The sequence below is a fragment of the Periplaneta americana genome, chromosome 4, assembly GCF_040183065.1.
Source record: "Periplaneta americana isolate PAMFEO1 chromosome 4, P.americana_PAMFEO1_priV1, whole genome shotgun sequence".
In the NCBI taxonomy this organism is placed as follows: Eukaryota; Metazoa; Arthropoda; class Insecta; order Blattodea; family Blattidae; genus Periplaneta; species Periplaneta americana.
In genome coordinates, this window is record NC_091120.1 from 31,837,803 (window position 1) to 31,853,336 (window position 15,534).

Genomic DNA, 15,534 nt, shown 5'->3' on the forward strand with positions numbered 1-15,534 from the left:
GTTTCCACGTCTTTTATCAGAACAAAACTTACCTCTTGAAGTCTCTGAGCAAAATTCTGGGTATGTTTTGGAATAAACGGTTTCCCTTTCCATGGATGAGGTGAGTAATTTGGCCAATACAAAGATGTCAATCGTTCACATGTCACTTTCCATTTTTCACAAGCCTTGATTGCCTACAAGAAAGAATAATGTTATCCAATCACTTTATACAGGAGGCTAATATACATTTAATTCTAATTTAAGGTGGAGAGCAGAGCTAACCACACATAAAAAAACAACGTAGTTATTCGTATGAAGAGAGGATAAATGTAAAGTCTTATTTTACCTGATTCAATTGTTCTTCCACTTGAAGATAAACATCTTCCCATAAGTTAAGTGATTTAAGCGTCTTCTGAATAAATCTTGTCAATGTATTCCCTAAACAACACAAAACGTTGAAACATATCATATTAATTCTTTGGTTTTTTAAATCCTCTAAATTAATTCAGCAAAGAAATAAAAAGCTCAATTCGTGTAACTGAGCAGTCAGGTTCACTCTGCCTCGAATCAAATTGAGTACAGGGTCTTTCCCAGAGGTAAAAGGCGGTTGGAACATGGTAACGACCACACCATCTCATTCTAGTGCTGAGGTCAAGAAAGCATCGAGCTCTATACCCATGCCCTCCAAACGTCTTCATGGCATATAAAGGGTATATCTTTACATATTTAATTATTCCCTTCTAATTTATAAAAATGTCTTCTCATATATTGTATTAATATTATAGCCACTAGTTTTAATTCATTTTAATAGGATGTGATAGTGTCAATGTCTCATTTCAATCTACTATTCAATTATTGTTCAATTCTCGTGAAAAACAACAACTGAATAGACTACAGTGGACTTTATGTTGTCACCAAACAGCTGGATACATTAAGAAGATTGATTGATTATTGTTCAATAATTTACTTCAATTTAATGTATATTTCAATCGTCCTCATTATTATTTTGTTTACTGGCATATAAAATAACTTCTGCAGGACAAAATTCTGGCACACCAGCGATGGTGATATAACCTCAGCAGTTGCAAGCATCGTTAAATAAAACATAATTTTTATTATTTTGCGTAACGTTTCTTTTTAATAAGCATTAAAACAGCCTTTATGAAAAGAGAATGTCAATTTTATTAATGTTTTTAAACAGTAGTATTCTCCTTTATAAACTCTGTTAATAAAATAACAGAAGAACAAGCCATGTTGAATCTTTCGTAAACTACCGTACTTTTAACACTTGAATATAAATAATTAATTAAATGGCGATCTTACTCTTACATCTACATATGCCGAACACATAACTAATGCTAACCACACATACAATAACATAAATACAGACATGTAAATCCTACACATACAACCCAAAAACCAAAAACTCAACACACTAGAACAATATGAAATATACAGACACACTAAAACACACCCTAATCAAATTCTCAACACACAGATCAATTTCAGAACACACACACTATTTGGCACAACTCTTCATCACACGAACGCACCCACACAAAGGCAGCGAAGTTGAGATGATGCCGAGACACAGAAGGCTCTGAGGATGGTGTCAACTAGCACCGAAACAGCTGTAAGCCGCACATGCTTACGTAATTAACACGAGTAAGATCGCCATTTAATCAATTATTTAGAAGAATAAGATCTAAAAAAGAAACAATATCAGATAAGAAGTTACAAGTTTTAGTTAGGGTTCAAGTGCATTGAAAATCTATATACATGTAATTAGTTCATAATTTTACGATTAAGCACAAAAATCTAATTGAAAACCCTCCCTCAGAAAGAAATCTTGCATATGCAACTGCAGAGGCGATGAAGTTGATAAGAAATCTCGTACCTTACTCATACCTTCTACACAATTGATGAATTGTTTATGCTTGTGAATTGAATTATTCTACTTAAATGACATGTACATTTTTATATAGCTCAACTAAAATATGTTTTTATATTGACTTAATCTGTTTACTATGTATTGTATTTTTTGTTTAGCATAACTGATGAATTGTATGTACTGTAAATTGAATAGTATACTGTATAGGTCAACTGATGAATTGTTTAAGCTTATAAATTGAATTAATCTACTTCATATGAATTGTATAGCTTAACGAAAATAAGTTTGTAAATTGAACTAATTTGATTGTATATGTTTGTATAGTTTGGCTGATGAATTGTATATGTTCTTAAAATGATTACTAGTCTGTGTAGCTCTACTGAGGAATTGTATATAGACCTACTGTAAATTGAATGGTAATATGTATAGCTCAACTGATGAATTGTTTATGATTATAAATTGAATTAATTTACTTGATATTAATTGCACAAATTTGTATAGCTTAATGAAAGTATGCTACTTTGTATTGTATATATTTGTATAGTTTTGGCCGATGAATTGTATATGCTTTAAATTGAATAGTAATCTATATAGCTCTACTGATAAATTGTGTTTGTAATTTGAAGTAGTTTGCATGATATGTATTATCAATTTCTGTATATCACAACTGGTTGAATTGTTTATGCCTTAAATTTAATTAAATTGTTTTGTATTATAATATAGCTCAACTTATGAATGATCGTTTGCGTTTGTAAATTTAATAATCTGATTGGCTATGTATTGTATACTTTTAGTAGAGCCATCGATGTAGCTCAGTCGGCAGACTCGCTGGGCTGCTGTTCCGGAGCTGCGTTCGGGCTTGGGTTGGATCCCCCTTTGGACTTTGGTTTCTTCGGAGGTTTTCCACAGCCGTGGGACTGAAGCCGGAAGGTCTATGGCGAGTCCTTGGCATCAACACCTTTGATTTGATTACCCCCTTTGATTTGATTACCTGGTTGGGTTTTTCCGAGGTTTCCCCCACCGAAAAGGCAAATGCCAGGTAATATTTTGGCGAATCCTCGGACCTCATCTCATCTCACTACATCTCGCCAAAATGTAAAAAAATTGTACAACATCGTAAAAATTGTAGAAAATTACTAAATTGTAAAACTATAAAAATTTGTAAAAATTGTAATTGTAATATTGTAAAATGTTGACATGTTCCACATCTTAAAGCTTCATTGCTCATGTAAGATCTATGGAATAAAATAAATGAATGAATGAATGAATGAATGAATCGTGCTCTCACAAATTCAGCAGGTGGTAGTGAGTTGCCAGATTCAGGTAATATGTACTTTCTATCACTGAAAGAAGAAACGTTCCTTCAGTAGTTTTCACAATTTGACAACTCTACATTCTTCCCTCCTTCCACACAGAACACTTCTAACGACTACCAACACAACATAAACATGCCATTAATGCAGATGCATGCAACTAACCAATAACATCCATCAAATGCTCCATGCGTTGTTGGGGATATATGAAGTCGTCTAGTTTCCAAAGGTCGTCTAAAGAGTTGTGTGCTGTTTCCAGAATTTCATCAACATCTGCTAGGAACAAGGAGTCTAGAGATCTGTAATTTTAACACACTCTAAAAATCAAGCTCAACTTTGTACACTCTTAGCTAAATAATATTTTCATCATAATCTTCAATACAGATATGGCTAGACTTCTTCCATAAGGTAACAATCAGCAGTGTAACAATTGCAACTCTTTCTTCTAAGCAGTCACTGTATTTAAATATCCTCGCTATCCTTGTTGCAAAAATGTTTCACATACCTCCACCAAAAAAGAGTTAATTCATAAATACTGAAATCAGTTGTACTGTTTAGAAGAAATTGCTATATGCACACATTCACACAGATAAGACAGACATGATCGACAGACAGAAAGACAGAATGAAAGTCAAACAATCTTAATTTGGGCAAGCATGAAATAGCGGTATGTTTTATTTATTTATTTTTTTTTTTTTCCAGTCATAATCTCAAAACGAATATTCACAAGGCATTACAACATCTTTTCTATAAGATGTGTCAGATAATACAGTCGTTTAGAATAATACATACCTAAAATCTTTTGCTAGTGGCTCCAGTGCATACCAAAATGCAGTGCCCTTCTCTTTCTCATCTCTTCTTCCAATAGAATTAGCAACATTAGACCAAAATTGCATTTCGTCTTCAGGGCTCATGATTTCTGTGTATATAAAAGCATGCTTTAGCATTTTGATTTATAAATATGTATACGTTTAAATTAGTAAAAAAATTACAAGATCTTCCTAAAAGATTAAAATTTCAACCATGCTTATAATAATTATCATGAACAGCATAAACGTTTGATGTTCATAATTTTTCATGTTTATTTAGCACATATATGTCCTCCGTAAACTGTCAATCAACCCATACAAATATCTGAATATTTTTGTAACCAGGAACATGCTTTTTTATTTTTGTTCTTTCATATCTTATCAGCAAATAATATTAAATATGTTAATCAGTATCCCAAATTACAGGCAAAAATAGGCCTGGACAACTTTTACATTACAATAAAATATTAAACTCTAAGAAGAATATGAATTAATAAAATAATATACCAGCTATGTTTCCACTTAGTTCTGCATTGTGCTGGACTGACTGGTCTCCTTTCTGGAGAACACTTCGTAAACCAGATTCAAGTTGTGTTATAAGTTCCTGCAGCTTTGGATCAAAACTGTAACTCCATTTGTCATCCTGCAAGAAACCGTAAATAATAAAAAAAAAATACATATAACACTTACTGGGTGTTCATTTCAAAGTGTGTCATGACGTCACTGTTGTGAGTCAGCGATTTGAAGCGAGTTTCAGCTTTTATGTCAGAGAAGTTGCCTATTAATCAAGGCGTTCAATCTGAACTTGAGAAAGTGTACGGTATAACTTGAACGTCGTAGCAACAGATGGCGGTCTGTACGGTCTGTGTGCTACCATAACCTCTTTCGAACTGTGTTTTGCGCGGCCAAGTCGTACGCAGGGTATTATCATCGGTTGCGTATGGCAACATTCCACAATACAAATCAAATGCTCCGTGTCCATGTTGACTGTCGAAGTTAATGTCAACAAATACGTAAGAAATCGTCTTAACCCTCTCCCCATATCCCGACAGTAAGAAAAAAACCCACCTCAGTACATGTTTCCAAACAGTTCACATTCCTGCCACTACCGGCGTTACCGTACATATCGGTAAGTACTCTTCAGAATGAACGCCGTCCTTGCTAGGCAACTTTTCTGACACATAGGTAATACACCTCTGCGGAAGTGTAGGAAGATTGAATTCTCTAGGCTCATCGACTAGCCATATGACGGCATACAGCGAGCCATGACACACTTTGAACTGAACACCCAGTAGAATGCTATATATACCATGTGTTGAAAATAATAATAAACTGAATTCATATTTATTTTGTACAATAGTGTACAAAAAAATATAACATTCCCAATGGATTTAATTTGGATCGTGAGCTAGATTATAGTACATTTCTTCTAAAACTACAATCTCGTGAAATTTGTAATATGATATACTATCACTGAGCATTTCCAGGTTGGGTTATGAAACTTCGCGTGGTGGTAGAATATGTAAATATGTTTGGTGTCTAATGTCAAACACTTCAAAATGGCATGATTCACTCTCTTAAATGTAATTTCAGAACCTATTATGATCCTAAGGATAACACTACAATGTTAGAATAAAATATTATGTTTTAATTCCACAATTTCATATAAATACTATAATATGATCATTTCATTTATAATTTACAACACAGCGAGTCATCAATATTCTAGACATAATATAGACCTGAATTATACTTTCATCTGAATTCATCTGATCAAAACTTCTGATTTCCAACAATCATACTGTACTGCTTTTTATACGGAAGGAAGGTTTTGCCAAGTTTTCTTTCTGTTAGCTATTGACACCATCACGAATTCTTGGAATTTCTAAGAGTACCATGATAGAGTTGAAGCCTCCAATTCCAAAACTGTCTACATCCATTCTTAACAATTTTCAGGAAACGCAATTGTTTGCAGTGTTCGTCATATTTGAAGCTTATTTATGGAAGGAAAGAGGGGAATTTAAGCACAACATTCATTAGAAAATTGCTAGAGACATTTAGGTAGATGACGAAACCGCCATTATCTCAATTAAAAAAAAAATGGATTTAGACAGTTTTTGAAGTGGACGCTTCAAACTGTTTAAAAATATTTCCTCATCCACTATTTTAAGTCAATGTTCTTTACTACCTACCCTCGGTGTCTCTATCTCGTTTCTCAGTCAGTTTGCGAATTCTGAAACTTGTATCAGGAGGCAATCATTACAATGAAAGATTTATTAACTTGATGTACTATATTATTTCAATGTACCGAAGTACATATGATATTTCCATGCAGATATTCTGCGTCATCATACGATGGAAGAGTAATGGAACGGAGAGAAATTCTCTCCGGCGCCGGGATTTGAACCCGGGTTTTCAGCTCTACGTGCTGATGCTTTATCCACTAAGCCACACCGGATACAACCCCGACGCCGAACAGAATCGTCTCTGATTGAGTTCCAACTCTTGGGTTCCCTCTAGTGGCCGCCCTTTGCACTACGTCATAGGTGTCTATGAACATAGGACCGAAGTCCACACATGTGCTCAGGTGCACTCGTTATGAGTGACTAGTTGGCCGGGATCCGACGGAATTAGCGCCGTCTTAAATCACTTCGTGATTTACGCATATCATATATTATTTCAATGTACCGAAGTACATATGATATTTCCATGCAGATATTCTGCGTCATCATACGATGGAAGAGTAATGGAACGGAGAGAAATTCTCTCCGGCGCCGGGATTTGAACCCGGGTTTTCAGCTCTACGTGCTGATGCTTTATCCACTAAGCCACACCGGATACAACCCCGACGCCGAACAGAATCGTCTCTGTTCGGCGTCGGGGTTGTATCCGGTGTGGCTTAGTGGATAAAGCATCAGCACGTAGAGCTGAAAACCCGGGTTCAAATCCCGGCGCCGGAGAGAATTTCTCTCCGTTCCATTACTCTTCCATCGTTTGATGTACTATGTTCATATATTTGATCTTTTTAGCGTATTTAGTAAGAGGACAGGAAAATCATGTTCATTCACATATAAAATAAATTATGTGTCTGGCTCACGCATATTTCCCAAATAAATATAATTACGTAAAAATGTACTAGATCTAAGATACAGTGACTCAGGTTACAGAGAAAAATGTCAAGACCACGAGCATATCAAAAACAGTGTTATACAGATATTTAAAAGAAAAGACAATTGGGGACAAACTAAGAAACCCCTTGAATAAACAAGACTAATCTAGATCAATTCCATCAAAAGCTTTGACAAGAATAGTGCTTGCTTTGTACAGAGCATTCAGTTCAGCTTCCAACCAGGAACACGCATGTCACACACAATTGATTGCACAGATGGCATAGGAATGTTATACGGGGTGTTTCAGAAATACTTTGACAAACCTTTGGGGGTATGTTCCTCACACCAAAACAAGGAAAAAAGTTCATATAAACATATGTCCGAAAATCCTTATTCTTTTAGCTATTAATGAAAGAACATAATGAAACATGTTAGATATTGTCAGCTTGGTAGCAAGTGTTGCAACTTTAATCAATTCAGAAACTCATAACAATGAAAGTGGAAACAAGAGAACATGTTCTTTCATTAATTACTAAAAAACTATCATTTTCGGACATATGTTTATATGATTTTTTTTCTTGTTTTCATGTGAGGAACATACCCCCAAGGTTTGTCAAAGTATTTCTGAAACATCCTGCATATCTTCCCTCCCTCATGAGGGGAATGAACTTAGTTTGACAGGAACTTTTCCTCTGTATAAAAAAACATAACATTATTACACACTTACCTTCAACAGAACCGGAGCAAACACTTTTTGTATTGCATGATACAAGGCTGACACTGGAGAATCCACCATTGAAGAAACAAATACATTCTCATGCAGATTCTCCATTGTAATGACTTCTGGTTTAATTTTGAAAAAAACCAGCAACTTTTCCTTTCCCTCTCTTGGTGCAACCTAAATTTGAAGAAAACAGAAAAAAGTATTACGAAATTTATTATGCAACAATTAATAAATACATCTAGTGTGGATGCCCATGGAATCATATTCAAATAGCAGTACCCCTAATGTTTTATTTAACAATGCATACCAGTACGTTATCTGCGTCGAAATTCAGCATGGGTAAGAAATGATAGACAAATTTTGTCTAAAGCACTCTATCAGGGACAGGGTTATTTTATGTGCCATGTATGTGCAATGCAGGATCTACAGCTTTACTTTTCTCCTGGAGGAGGATTTTATCACCCTTTAATTTACAGGGATTTTTTTATCCAATGGTAAGGACCTTAACTAGCCTTTATTCGTCCTAGCTCTATGAACGAGCTCATAGATGTTGCAAGTGCCGAGAACCACAGACCACAGAGTGCACCACAGGCAGTGGGTCTACGTTGCACTCGTAATGAATGGATGATGATGATGATGATGATGATGATGGTGATGATGGAGAAGTGTTGGGATATCACAGGGAAACCGGTATACCTGGAGAAAACCCTTGTATTGTCTGTAGGCCTTCTCAATACAACTTAATAAATTCTAAGTGACGTGGGATTTGAACCCAGGTTCCCTATCTACAAGCCCAATGCACTAGCACTGAGCCACCATGGCAGTTAATAAATGCAAATCTTTAGAATATAAGGCCGTGTCTCAAAGCTCAAGTCCCTATTACACACCAGTGACTAGCAACTACTGTCCGTTACTCAGGAGAAGACGAGCAGAAAGAATGTGACCTTCTTGACTATCACTGTTGATTATTATAAACATCGCTCAGATAAGCATCCCAGTAGCCAGGTTATTACTCGTGCAAGAAACATGAGTAACAATGCGTATGGAAATTAAAGCTAAGTTGAACAGAAGGAGACCTAATGTTTCCGCTTACTGCAGTACAAATATTGACCGTGGTGTCTTATGTTATCTGTTCACATCCCTTCCTCCTCAGTCCGCTCTCGTCTTCTCCTGAGTCACCGACAGTAGGTGATTACACACTAGGGAGCTCTGGACATGTGTGCTTGAAACACGGCCTTCATAGACTATTTTTCTAAAAACCATGACATCACAGTACAGCACTGAGTTAAGAAGACAGTTGACAGTTGATGCAGTTTCATTACGAGTTACGTGGAAAAAAAAAAAAAAAAAGGCCCAATATATTTCAGTAATGTTTAAAACATTGTAAAGAAGGTATACTAACAGTGTCAATGTTCAAAGTTAACGTGTCATTCTACATTATATTTACATTATTTCACTTCCAAAGCATCTTCAGACTTCATAACCCCAATTTCTGTTGAGGTAACAGTCATGTTTGTTTAGTGAACAAGTCATCAATCAAGCAAGCATTTTCGTTTACTAGCTGCTATGGACTTGATTGTTATGCACTATGTAGTTTTGGATCATGACTTCTGACGTCACATCCAGCTTTTTAGACAACTATCCAGTTCACTTCAGCTGAGAATGTAGCTCTGGGACACGGCCTAAATCATGACCCAAAATATAAAACTACTCAGCTCACAAATAAAAGTAAAAACCGCCTTTTAAATACTTTACAAAGGAAAGACGATGTTACAGAGCCACAACCTCAAGATATTGTTCCTAAATACATCAGTAATTCATGTTAAACAAATTAAAATGGTGGAATACAAAAAAAGTTAAATTTTAAAAACCATTATTCATTGCAAATAAACTTAAAATACTTTTGACATAATCTCATGTCACAGGCAGAGGAAGGAAAGCATAAAAAGGAGAGATATGGGGAGACGATGAAAAAAAAAAAAAGGTAAGCAAAAGTAATCACCACAATCACCATATTCAAATACCATCGCAGCTGTCACTGCTATTACTGACGCCACTATTGTTATTGTTAATTCCACTAACATCACTGCTATTGCCACTGTTCTCTGCTGTTGCTGCCACCAACCAACACCAGAATATAAAAAAAACCTCCGCAGATATCTTTCGAACTAAAACATATAGCATAAATTCTACATAATATTTTCAAAATACATTTACATACAATCAATTATGCAGGACTAACAGAACATACCTCTGTATCCAATATGATTTGCATTTTTGACTGAGTCCCTTGTGGCATAGCACAGAGAGTGAAACAGCTTCCATCATCTAAAAAATTGTTTAAATTCGTATCATTGCTCAACAGTGAGCAAATATCTTCTGATGGAGGAAGACCAAAATAGTTTGCTGTAACGAAACAGTCAAGTAAATTTAAATGAAATACATCAGTGCAACAAAAATGTTCAATTATAGTAAATGAAAATTGGTTTATGTCTGAGTAGTTGTTGATTATATGAAACGTTTGAATATGTTATTCATTGTCTTGTTAACTTGGTGAATTTCATTTTAGAATGCATTTCTCACAAAACATCACATAACTATGTAACATGCAGGCCTAACAGAGAGGTGTGGAGAAATGAACACGATATAATACTCATATACCAAATGCCAATGTCAATTTTCTTAAGATACTGTTAACAACAAAAACGAACAAGTTTCCAATTTGAAACTATTCATTTAATGTCCTTGAAATTTTAAAATTTGGTTTCATATCATGTAGCCTATTCTAAACAAACTAACAGTTTTCCTGTATGTCCAAGTCATTGTAGATTCAGTTATATGTATAAATAATTACAATATTAAAACTGAATATGTGTTTAACATTTGGCCAAACTGGACGTACAGTGGAAGATAGAAGGAAGGAACACATCCGACTCTGCAAATACGGACCATACGAAAAATCAGCAATAGCCTTACACTCAGCAGATTCAGACCACGCCATCGAATTCGACAATATCAAGATAATAGATAAAGAAGACAACTTATACAGAAGACTGGTCAAAGAAGCCTCCCACATCAAACAACATCCCAACAACATCAACAAGGACGAGGGGTTACAACTCAGCAACTCATGGGGAAGTCTATTCCAAGATCATACTTAGGAACGAGAAACCAGGTCTCCACATGTACGCAGCGCCCCCCTCTTCATCCGGACATCGGGCACGGTATCAAGGTCACTCTTTCGGATCTTATGAGGGCCAGTATTTAATATGAATACTCCCCTCCATATAGACCTCAACCGGACTGGACAATGAAGGACCAATCAGATGACAGAAGGAGAACCTACGACCTATCACCGAAAGTACTCCCCCCATCGAGACTACTATATATATATATATATATATATATATATATATATATACGAGCTCGCAGACTATTTCCTTATCCAAATGCTCTGAAGATGACCACAACACAGTGATCGAAACGTCAGCCACCAACAACGCGGTAGAAGCCCCGAAGATTATCCACAGACCATATATGTGTGAAATTTTCCATTCCTTTCAGAAATTAAAACAAACTGCAGGAAGAAAATGGAAGTTGACTATGTGCTCTGCCTTGCAGAAATGATGCTCCATCCATAACTTGGAAAGACTATTGCAGAGACACTTCACATTGTCTGATGTAATGAGAGGACATGAAACATTAAGGTTTAGTGATTAAAGAGTGTACCCATAATGTTGAAAAATAATATAACCTGAAGTTTTCGTTTCTATCCCCTCACTCCTTGAAAAGACTTCTTACTTTCTTAAAATAAATCCAATTTTGCTACTGACAATATAGAAAAGAATCAGATATTATACAGTTACCAGCAGTAATGACAATGAAGTCCTTCCTCTCATCTCCAGTAGCTGATGGCATTGTGACAATGGTCAATCAAGTCACGGTACCTTAAAAGGAAAAGCAAACTTCAACATAATTCAACTTCACAAAAAAAAATATATATATACAGAGTGTTTAAAAAATACGGGGCATAATTTCAGGTATGTATTTCCCACATGTAGACAATCAAAATAGTTCATTACGACATGTGTCCGGAAATGCTTTATTTCCGAGTTATGGCCTTCACAACATTGAAATTCACCGGAACGTTTTTCTTTCCGCAGGTCGTTGCCGTCAAAGGAGACATTAAGAGGGCACTCTGACAGTTCATTCCGAGGCGAAGGTTACATTCAGTGTTGTGTAGGCGTTAGACTGTGCGACATGTATTCAAATCAAGAGCTGGCAGAGGTACACTTCATGTACGGTAAGGCGAACGGCAATGCTGCACTGGCTCGTCGTTTGTACCAGGACCCACAGCGACAATGTCCAGATCGGAAGACATTTGTACGTCTCCATTACCGTCTGTGCGAGTATGGAAAATTTAACTCTCCTAGTGTGGGAAGGGGACGACCAAGATCTACAACTCCAGAAGTACAGGAGGAGATTCTGGAGGCTGTGAACATGACTCCTTCTATCAGTACACGAAGGGTAGCGTTGCAAGTCAATGTTCCTCATACGACTGTATGGAGACTGTTGAATGAGTATCAATTGTATCCTTATCATTTGCAACGTGTACAGGCCCTGTCACCAGCAGATTACCCTGCACGAGTTAGGTTCTGTCAGTGCCGCAGGTCAATGAGACATCGATGTGAGGTCTGTATTCAAGCAGAAGGTGGACATTTTGAACATCTTCTGTAATGACAACGACCTGCGGAAAGAAAAATGTTCCGGTGAATTTCAATGTTGTGAAGGCCATAACTCGGAAATGAAGCATTTCCGGACACATACTGTAATGAACTATTTTGATTGTCTACATGTGGGAAATACATACCTGAAATTATGCCCCGTATTTTTGAAACATCTGTATAAATATATATATATATATATATATATATATATATATATATATATATATATATTGATGTAATTGGAAACAAATTTTAGGGGGTACTGTTAAATCTCCTTGGTCAGACTAGACTCCATACGGACTAGTACTGCACTTCTTTTCCAAGGTTACTTCTTTGTCATGCAGTCGTTTCTGCAGACCTCCTTCCAGATTGCAGCCACAATTTCACATAAAGCAAGAGCCACGCCGGTGGCTCCATTTTCTTTTTTATTATTTTTTTAGTGGGTTATTTTACGACGCTACATCTTACGTTATTTAGCGTCTGAATGAGATGAAGGTGATAATGCCGGTGAAATGAGTCCGGGGTCCAGCACAGAAAGTTACCCAGCATTTGCTCATATTGGGTTGAGGAAAAACCCCGGAAAAAACCTCAACCAGGTAACTTGCCCCGACCGGGAATCGAACCTGGACCACCTGGTTTCGCGGCCAGACGTGCCAGCCGTTACTCCACAGGTGAGTTTCAGTTCAGTACTTGAGTTGCGGTAAACGCATGATTTACCACTCTACAATTAGGCCTCTTCCAACACTTTTGCTTGATATTTAAGTTATGTATTTCATAACTCTGAGTCTTTCCATGACTAAACATTACGACTGCATTAGTAACTTGATGCTGTTGCCATGTATTCAGAGATTACTGTAAGCCTATTCATAAACAAATGATGCAGAAATTGGTTGCATAAAAAGATTAGGCCTACAAGTACTGAAATGGTCACCTGAGCCTGAGCTACCCTATCTCTCAAGATATTGGGATGAAGTAAAATGTAAAATCAATTCCTCGTGCAAATGTCAAAAATACCTCTGTTTGTAACTTATACTAAATATTTTTCATCTGTAGAACTTGCAATTAATTTTCCATTTCCGCATCATCTGGACGCGAAAACTAGAAAATTGAAGCTAAACTTGAGATAAACCTTCATACATTAAAACAAACATTGTTAGTTTATACCCATAAATAAGAAAGTTGTAAAGTAATTCCTAATAAAAGTTGTAAGCTAAATGATACAATAATTAAAGTAATAAAAACTGGATTAAAATGTGATATCAAACAAGTTTTAGAACTGAATAATTTCGAGGGAAAAATTGTTCCTAGGCCGGGCATCGAACCCGGGACCTTTGGTTAAACGTACTAACGCTCTACCAACTGAGCTACCCAGAAACTACCAGACACCGAACCAATTTTTCCCTCTATATCCACAGGCCTCAAAGTGGGCTGACAACCGTCAAGCAACCAACATTGATTGCACACTAACTCTGTGTGACTTAGAATTGTTCCGTAATTTGGGGGAAGCACAAAAGTTTTTTTGCTGGAACTCCCCTCAATCAGAATGGTAGCACCTTCTTTTGTCTATGAAGGTTTAGATTTCCGAGCTTATTAAATTTAATATTTGTTAAGCAGTCTACACTTTCTAACTGATAAGTATTCAAATGAAAGTTAATACAACCAAAATTGACCAGAAGAGGACTGCGTTATGTACCCAAGTCAAATTGAGTCTTTAGGTTTAGGTAAACTAATTTAAAAAACTATTACAGTCGGCTGTCGGACATTATTTCAGTTGTATTATAAAATGAATTCCCTAGGCGTGTTAATATATATTCATGTAAGGAATCGGCTAGGTATTATAAGTGCGAGAGATAGATTATAATAATAATAATAATAATTGTAGTGCATGTCATTAGAACTGACAAATCTGTAGCCTACTGGTATCTATTTATAAATAGCATAATTTCCACAGAAAACGCAGCAAGAACATAACGAAACTTAATTCCAGCCCATTTAAAGTAAACATGTTCCTTCACCAATTTTAGTCACCAATAAAACGAAATTTAACATACAGTATCACTGAAATTCACGTTTATTTTTTTTAAGTGAACGAATCTCTGAAACTTAAATATTACAAAGTCGTTCATGTATCGTCTAATTCATTAGTTCCCCAATCACTGTCCTAATTTAACAAATTTTACGTACACAAAACGAAAGTAGATAGCAGAACATTTTACTAAGATCTATATTCACTATAAATTGCTAGGAATACTACAAAAGGTATTTACATCGCAACATATGTGTTGCCATGACAACCAGTAAACAAACTGTGCAAACTACAATTTCTCTACCAAGAGGGTCTTGTTCTCTAGGAATGGTAAGTTCGCGATCGCGATGGATCAGGGATGCAAGCTACAAAGATTGTTCCATCGAGGTAGTGAATCAGTGCTACCAACGCGAGCATATATAGAGAAGAAAATAAAGATAAACGCTGTAAAATGATTAATTTATTCTGTACTCGAGATAGAGGCGACATACAGCATCTATAGAGACCCAGGGCCCCTAGGTAGTTAACAGAGTCGGCCCCCCTTTTTGACAGTTTAGCAAAAAACAAACTTTACTTTTATTTTTTAACATATAGTTCTTTGACTTTGCTTAAAGCAAATGTAAGAATATTATAGAACGAATAAATCTACCTGACTACCTACCTATTCTATAACATCTCAGGACACTATACACTACCGGTATAGAAAATGTTACAGAATGAAATCAGATATTATGCGAAACAAAAACAAAGAACACAACATTTAAACTATAGGCCGGGTTAATAAGTTCACTGTGCGGAATGCTGTACTTGTACAAAAACGCGACCGTTCGGCTACCCAGTCATTCACAGAATAGGAGTGGTAAGCACAATAAGTCTCAAGCTGCAGTGTAAGCCTTCAGGTCCCTCCTCCATACAAAAAGAGAGAAAAAAAACTGGTCAGCAAAGGGGAAAGGAA

General features: G+C 36.1%; 1 protein-coding gene across 2 annotated transcripts in view; it reads right to left on the reverse strand.

The window, feature by feature from the left end:
• The window catches only part of btv (dynein cytoplasmic heavy chain beethoven), a 131,920-nt gene extending 117,081 nt beyond the window's left edge, over nucleotides 1–14,839 (reverse strand). For both annotated transcript variants that reach the window (XM_069823110.1, XM_069823108.1), the window contains exons 1-9: nucleotides 14,738–14,839; nucleotides 11,693–11,773; nucleotides 10,078–10,232; nucleotides 7,830–8,000; nucleotides 4,500–4,635; nucleotides 3,976–4,102; nucleotides 3,349–3,482; nucleotides 326–417; nucleotides 33–173 (exon numbers count right to left, since the gene is read on the reverse strand). In XM_069823110.1, coding sequence (XP_069679211.1) covers nucleotides 33–173; nucleotides 326–417; nucleotides 3,349–3,482; nucleotides 3,976–4,102; nucleotides 4,500–4,635; nucleotides 7,830–8,000; nucleotides 10,078–10,232; nucleotides 11,693–11,744 — 1,008 coding nt within the window. In that variant the 5' untranslated portion in view covers nucleotides 11,745–11,773; nucleotides 14,738–14,839. The remainder of the gene's footprint in view (nucleotides 1–32; nucleotides 174–325; nucleotides 418–3,348; nucleotides 3,483–3,975; nucleotides 4,103–4,499; nucleotides 4,636–7,829; nucleotides 8,001–10,077; nucleotides 10,233–11,692; nucleotides 11,774–14,737) is intronic.
• Nucleotides 14,840–15,534: the final 695 nt, after the last annotated feature.